This window comes from Gymnoscopelus microlampas (assembly GCF_963454915.1).
Source record: "Gymnoscopelus microlampas genome assembly, chromosome: 11".
Taxonomy (NCBI): domain Eukaryota; kingdom Metazoa; phylum Chordata; class Actinopteri; order Myctophiformes; family Myctophidae; genus Gymnoscopelus; species Gymnoscopelus microlampas.
This window is the reverse complement of record NC_139948.1, coordinates 24,395,136-24,403,362: the sequence shown is the minus strand read 5'-3', so window position 1 is coordinate 24,403,362 and position 8,227 is coordinate 24,395,136. Positions and strand designations below refer to the sequence as shown.

Below are 8,227 nucleotides of genomic sequence, written 5' to 3'. Positions count from 1 at the left end.
ATGGTGTATGTTGTGTGTGTCTTCTGGTGTAGCTCCACAGCAACTTACTCCAGTAACTAACGTAATGGCAGGACCGCCCCGTGCAACGCACGTTTAGGCTGCATTATGGTCATGTAGTAATTTCAGATCATTTCGGTCCGATTAGGGCAGTGGCTACCCCCCCCCCCCCAAATAATCATATTTGAACTGGGGACCCCCCCAATTTTGTTTGACTCCGTTCCACAAGTCAATATTGTGAAAATAGCAGATCTACAAGCTCACAACGCCTCACGTTGAGAGGCGTTGTAAGCTTGTAGATCGTCTATTTTCAACATGTTTGCCTCTTTCTTAAATTTTTTGACAATGTGGCCAATGTTTTATAGTATAGTTTGTTGACTACTTTTGTTGCAGTAATGGTATTTTCCTTTACTTTAGCTTTTTTATTGTCTCCGCCAGGCCGAAAGGGATGGCGCGAGAGTATGTTTTACCCCCTGTCCGTCCGACGGTCTGTGGATAGCTAATCTCCCGCATCGTTGGCTTGATCGCAGCGCAACTGTGCACACACACTCCCTGGATGCCAATTCAGAACCTCTGCCCCATTTCTTTCACATGGCCCTGTTATAGTGCCACCAGGAGGCCGCTTTTTGCAAAACACATTTTCTCACAGTACTGCTACATATTTTGTCCTAACATCACGCACATCGATACACAGTATCTCTATAGTCATAAAAAAAAACACGGTATTTCAGATTTCTCATTTTCCATCCTGATTGACTAAAAATGGCTTCCAAAGTTTCCAGGACTGCTCCGTTTTGACCAAAATGCCTCAAATTATGAACACAGCATGCACTTTCCGTGCAAATTTGCACCCACATTCCCACTATGCCGAGCAAGAAATTCCACTTGAGATTTTTCTAATCAGCCTCATGGTGGCGCTATAACAGTCCGATTTGTGTTTTTACCTATACCTGCACCAATCTGTGTAAAACTTTGTATGCGCACTCTCTAGAGGTCAAGGAAAAACCTTTCCCCTGCATTTCTCACATCTACCTTTTATAGCTCTACCAGGAGGCCGCCTTATGTACAACATATTTCTTTACATTACTCCTTCCGATTTTATCTACATTTCACGCAAATCGGTACACATGATCTCTATAGTCATGTGATCAACACCGATCTGTTTAATCTTTCATATTCCATCCCGATTGGCTAAGATTCACATCTAAAGTTTGCACAAAATGCCGCAAATCATGAATGCAGCGTCCGATTGTGGTCAACTTTGCACGCACATTCACACTATGTTGAGGAACAAGTGCTACCATTTTAACATTAGCCTGTGGGGGGTCCCCACCGACTCTACCTGGCCCTTAGGTGGGCCCCACCTAGGCAATTCTATGTGGGGCCGAGGTGGGTCTTAACTGCGATGCCCATGCGGGCTATAAGTCGCTTCTACCTGGCCCTTAGGTGGGCCCCAACTAGCCACGTTTATGTGGGACCAAGGCGGGTCCTAACTGGGTTTGCCCATGCAGGCTTTAACTGGGTTCTACCTGGGCCCTAGGTGTACCCTAACCAACCAGAGTGCAGTGCCCATCGCTCCAAATGTTGTGACGTCAGGGCTCTCAATACTGCACATTGGTGGAGGAGGAGGGCCCGCAGGGCGCCCGCACACATCGCTGAACCAATGGTAGCCCACGGATGTTTCCTCTGGAGATTTAAAATCTGCCCCTCTATGCCACATATCATCCGCGCTACAGGGTCTTCACTGACCGAGCCACGGCCCCACTGGCCCTCATGACGCTATGCCACTTATATGCGCTGCCAAGTGGCCGCGGGCGCTACGTGGGCGTGGCGGCGGGCTAGACGCGAGGCCCTGCGTAGCAGGGCCGAGCTTCTAGTATTCCCAAAAGGGAACAACTACATGAATCAAATCTGGATGTTTTATGCTTAACAGAGACTTGAAAGCATGAAATCTCCTCTTCAGGTATAATTAATGTATGTGGTTATGCTGTAATATGTAGGCTACAGTCTAGATACTGTGTTAGTTACTTGGAATGCATGGTCTTAAATTAAATCGAATTAATGTCGATTAATGACAAAAATGTCGTTCACTATGGTATTTATAGACCACCATCTGCATTTAATTGATTTGATGAAAACGTTAATACCCTCCTCAAAGAGTGGGATACCAATGATTATGTTAAAGGAGTAGTTCACCCAAAAAATTACTTATTTTCTATCAATTACACACCCCATGAAGCCTTGAATTCATGGAGATGTTTTTGTCGCATGCCTGAGCTATTCATTTGATGACCGGCGGAAAGATGCTAATGTCTCTGGTAGGAGACTCAGCAAGTATCCTATACCGGAGACCCCGCCGGTCATAAAATTATTGTAGAAGTTCTCTGATGATTCCATTGTCAGCTGCACAACGGAGCCCTATGAACCTTAAATTGGGAAAAAATATTTACTAGAGATTACAATTACAATTTACAATTACACTTTAGTCATTTAGCTCCTATCAAGCGAGCAACTTACAAGTGCTAAATCAGAATGCACACAAGCAATAATATAAAGGTAGATAGTCACATAAATACAGTGCAAAGAGAACAATGTAGTGCCTCGAAGAACTTGGATACTAGAAAGTATCCAAAACCACTGGTCTAGGCCTACATGAGGAGGTGCTGGGCAGACTCCTGGGTGAGGAAGGGTCTGATCCTTTGGATGTTATAAAGTATGAAACAGTGACTGCTGCAATGTGTGCCTTGAAGGACTTGAAGCTACAGTAACTGCCCAGTCCAAAGTCAAAGAATTCCTTCGAAGCAATTCAAACTTTTTTTGTAATCAGAATCCTCTATAAGCCTTTTCATAACCACAAGCAATCCTAAAACAATTATTATCATCAGTTTGGATAGTTGTAACTGCATATTTCCTGCGGACAGCACACACCCGAGAGAGAGAGATAGAGCCAGGCTGTGTGTGTGTGTGTGTGTGTGTGTGTGTGTGTGTGCGTGTGTGTGTGTGTGTGTGTGTGTGTGTGTGTGTGCGTGCGTGCTGCGTGCATGCGCGCGCGCACGTGTGTGCGAGTGTGTGCAAGAGAAGAAGAGCAAGCACTTCTTGCCGGCACTTCGCGAACACACTTATTTTTTACAGTCTATGGAAGGCACTCATTCCTGGCAAAATAATGTCACAATTGATATAAGATTACAGACATCCTTTTATTAATAATGTAGGATATAGTTCCTAAGTTTTGTGCCAAAGTTTGGAGGAACTTGCGCAGTGCCAGTGCCGTCAAATTAAAAGCCCTCCAGGGGTTTCAAACACGGTCCTCGTCGATCCAGCCTTATACTAGGTTTTGACCTGGTCCTCATCTCTCTGTTCCTATGTCTCACTCAGTCTCACGCTCCTTAAGTTCTCCTTCTGTCACGCTCTCTCCCTCTCCTGGAGAATAGCTTATGCAGGTCTTTTGTTGCACTTGGGAGATACTTGGCAGTAGATGGAGCTCATTTTCTGTCACTTAGCCAATGCCGCTCCGCTGCTGAATTTTTCATCAGTAGCAGAATTTCCAGTGGAGTGAAAACGTTGTTTCACACTTTCACTGATGCTTGTGACGCCTGGTGCTCGAATAATTTGTGTGTGTGTGCGCACACACACCCGTGCGCACATGCATGCATATGTGTGTGTGTGTGTGTGTGTGTGTGTGTGTGTGTGTGTGTGTGTGTGTGTGTGTGTGTGTGTGTGTGTGTGTGCGCACAACGCACATGCACATGTAGATGTGCATAAGCGCACACACACATACTGTAGGCTACACGTGCACATGCGCGTGGGTTTGGACACATGCAGTATTGTATTGACGTGTAAAAGTTGCATCACTTTGTGCATGGGTGTGTATAAATATTGGTGTACACATCAATGTTAGTTTAACTCTTGAGTAAGGTGTAGTGCTGTCAAAAATAATCGATTCAGCGATGCATTGCGATTCGGCCGTGAACGATTCTGAATCGATTCAGCAACGTGACATAATCGATTATAGACGTTTATATTTATTGTTCATTTTCTGGCCTCGGGTTGACAATAAAGTTGTTCCGGGAGCAACGGGTCATTGACATGCGCAATCCATTGAACTGTGCTGTAGCTACATGCTGCTAAGCGCTAACGCTACAGTAGTACAACAACAATAGATATGGCTGAGGGAGACGACCGCGACAGACCGCGAGCGATTAAAAACGCACCAAGTAGTTGGAAAGCGGACATCTGGACACATTTTGACTTCTATGAAGTTGATGGGAAACTGGACAAGACGTACGCTGTGTGTAAAACCTGCCACGCAAAAATTAAGCACGTTGGCAATACAACTAATGTGAAGGACCATGTTGAGCGTTGGCACAGTGAGTTGTTGTCTTCAAAGACTACAACAGTCGACACATCCCAGCCAAAGATTGACGAGGCGCTAGTGTCAACTATGCCGTCCAACTCCGAGAGAGCAAAGAGGATCACCCGATCTGTGGCATGTTTCATAGCGAAGGATCTACGTCCATATTCAGTTGTGGAAAATGCAGGGTTTCGCAACATGCTGAATACAATTGAGCCCCGGTACAAGCTGCCGTCAAGAGCTACATTTACTGATACTGCAGTACCCGCACTGTACAATGAAACCAAAGCAAAGATAATGGAATCAATGAATAAAGCCAGTCGTGTAGCCATTACGTGTGATGCCTGGACTTCAGTCGCAACAGAGTCCTATGTAACGATAACGGCACATTATATTAGCGAGGATTGGCAGATTCTATCACATGTGCTGCAGACGAGAGCAGTTTATGAGAGCCACACTGGTGTTCATATGGCGAGGCTACTCACTGACGCTATGGGGGAATGGCAGCTAACAGATAAAAGTGTTGTGCTGGTGACGGACAACGCCAGTAATATGGTACGTGCTGCTGAATTTGGGAAATTCCCCCATGTTAGATGCTTCGCGCATACGTTGAATCTCGCTGCGCAGCGGGCGCTTAAGCTGCCGACGCTCTCCAGGCTTCTGGCCAAAATCCGACGTATTGCAACATACTTCCACCGCAGCACAAAGGCAAGCAGCATGTTGACAGTAAAACAAAAACTTCTTGGACTGGCCACAACTAAAGGAGAAACAAAGAAACTGTTAACTGATGTCGCCACACGGTGGAACAGTGCACATGATATGATGGAGAGGTTTTTGGAACAGCAAGCTGCAGTGCATGCCACCCTGCTGGCTCCTGAGATCAATGTAGATGAGTCTGACGTCTTCACTCTAAACAGAAATGATCTGGTTAATGCAGAGGAAGCAGTGAAGGCATTACAACCAATGAAGGATGCCACCGTATTGATGTCAGAGGAGAGCAATCCAACCATTTGCCTCATTGCACCACTATATTCAAACCTCCTCCAGACCATGTCAGACACCATTGGAGACCAACCAGTGATCCGTGATGTCAAGAATGCCATCAAAGCAGATCTCCTTAAGAGGTACAACACTGAACCAGAGAAGAAGCTCCTTCATACATCCTCTGCCCTGGATCCTCGCTTTAAGGGACTGCCTTTCCTGACAGAGGAGAAGAGATTGGATATCTATGCAGGCGTGACTTCAGAGGCTGCATCCTTGGAGGTAATTTTAACCTTGTAAAACGTATAGAATTAAACAAACTTTAAATTGTAATAATGTAATGTTAAGTAGCTACAGTCAGTAAAAAACTTTTTATAAGACTGAGAAAAATGGTTATCTGTTGTGATGATGTGAGCTGCTGCATGACTGAGTAAGTGGCGTGCTGCTAACTGCTGTTTTTTGCTCTTTATTTTGTTCAAACACAGGATGAGAGGACACGTAGAACAGAAGCAGATGAAGCGCTAGGTGGAACAGGAAGTTCAGAAACCCAGAAAGAGGTGCCCGTGCCCGTGGATGACGAGGTGTCAGACACACCAGGCCCCTCTGCTCCCAAAAGGAGGGCCTCATCGCTGCTTGTGAGTTTGCTGGGATCTGCTTTCGCTGACAACAATGAACCTGCAGTACAAATCAAGACCACCTATGCCAAGGCTGAGGAGGAAATGGACATGTACCGCAGAGCCCCATCTGTGATTCTCACTGATGATCCCTTGGACTGGTGGCATCGCCATTAGGGCGCATTTCCTCTCCTCTCTAGGTTGGCAAAGAGATACTTGTGCATCCCAGGGACAAGCGTGTCTGCAGAGAGAGTGTTCTCCACTGCAGGAGATGTTGTCACTGCAAAAAGAAGCACTCTCACACCTGAGCATGTCGATCAACTTGTGTTCTTACACAAGAACCTTCATGTTCCTAGATGCTGAACAGTGAGTGAGAGGCTATGTTCTTTAGGATTAGGTCAAACTATTTCCTCACTCTGAAACTGATTGTTGAATGTGAATGATGTTGAACTCAGACTGAACACTGAAGATGTTTGCACAAATGTGGTAGTAGGCTAGGCCTACACATTTTATTTTGGGTTTACAATTTATTTTATTAATATTTATGTTAACATTTTGATATTTTGTAGTCAGCAGTGTGATGTGATTGCCACATTAAGGATTGGATTCTCAGGTATACAATTGTCCTTGTCTTAAGGCTGCTAAGTTGCTGTTTTTTTTTATATAACTTAACAGTTGCACTTTAAATAAATAGGTAGGCAAGGCCTAATCCTATACTGTTTTGGTTTACTACTTGAAAGAAAGTTTCACAGTATAAGTGGTTACTGTAACTGTACTGTGTGTTGCACTGAATATTTGTTGGGTTGTTGTTACTTGTTGTTGTTACAAATAATAGTGTGATTATTGTTTGTTTGCACAGTTCAGGGAGTGTTCTGTCTTAGAGCTGCTTTATTTTTACTGTGTGTAAAAAAAAAAAGGCAGCACAAAATGTCACTGCAGTTGAGTTAAGTAGAGTGATTTGATTCATGTTTCCTTTTTGAGCTTTGAAATATGCCTTATCCTCAATAGCCTGTACCCATCATTTATATATTTTTGTTTCCAATTTTATTTTATTTAATGTTATGACATTTATGTCAAGGAGACAGGAGAGTGATCACTGATTATTACACAGCAGTTTCCAAATAAAATATGCTGTTCAGTATATCTGACTGCTTGTATTGACTGATGAAAATGTTGCCATGTTCTTTGCAGTGTACAGTATATAGTAAAGTGTGATGCATCGTGATGCATCGCTGAATCGAATCGAATCGAATCAAATTATTACAAGATTAATCGTAATTGAATCGAATCGTTACCTTGTGAATTGTAATCGAATTGAATCGTGAGGGCAGTGCCAATGCACAGCTCTAGTAAGGTGTTGTAAGGGTCCATTTGTGGGTCCACACATGCACAATTTGTTGAGTGTGTATCACCTGCTGGGACTAATTCTTCCCCATCTCCTCTTCCTCTTCCTCATGTTTTGTTCTCTTTCTGTTGTCAGAATGACACCCAGATAACGAGGTGAAGTGACACGTTGTGCTTAATCAGGTGAATACAGATATATTGTGGGAGACACATTCCCATTTACCGCACCCCTTTCTCTGTCTCTCTTCATCTCTATCTCTCCATCGTTCTCCACCTCCTTTCACACAGTCCTGCTGCTAGCGCTATCATCATGTAAATATTATCATTTGCATGTTTTGTTTTGCTACGTTGATGTAGACAGCATATGACACCAGCATTTCATCTTCTCCTCTTAGTTTCGGGAGTGAAGGACACAGCTGGTTTTGTTGACCACCTAAACGTTAACTTAACTTTGTAGACCGGTAACCTCGCGTCACCAGGCTTTCCACCACGGAGGAAAGCCTGGTATATTCATTCTAAAACTGAGCTGTGTGATCCGGTTTTTGTTTCCCACATAATGCGAATCAATTAGTTTAGTCTCGGTAGTCGCACTACGAGTTAGAATAACAGATGGACATACCAAACGAGTATTATCCCAAAAGAAACGAAACGTTTATACCAAATGAAACACATTATAAACTATAGGGAATCATTTTGGAGGTGCACGACACCGGAGGTTCTGGTCATGTGTTACGGCCACTTGATGATGTAAAGTTATTTCCGCCCCAGACCGGATCAGAAACCCAAAAATGGTATTGAGACCAGGCTAGTAGACCAGAGCCCTCCAGGGGTTTAGGCCCCCTCCTGGTGTTGGCAGATTTTGCGAGAGAAACAATCGACCAGATCTATGGAAACAAGCCCAAAACAAGCGACTTGGCCACATGATAGAATCAGGAGCCAG

General features: G+C 44.2%; 1 protein-coding gene across 1 annotated transcript; it reads left to right on the top strand.

Moving 5' to 3' along the window:
* Positions 1-4,159: 4,159 nt before the first annotated feature.
* LOC311054673 (E3 SUMO-protein ligase ZBED1-like) lies at positions 4,160-6,120 on the top strand (the record flags this gene model as incomplete). Its single annotated transcript, XM_084070677.1, has 2 exons — positions 4,160-5,611; positions 5,815-6,120. The coding sequence occupies 2 exons, from the start codon at positions 4,160-4,162 to the stop codon at positions 6,118-6,120; spliced, it is 1,758 nt and encodes a 585-aa protein (XP_083926803.1).
* Between the last annotated feature and the right edge of the window lie 2,107 nt (positions 6,121-8,227).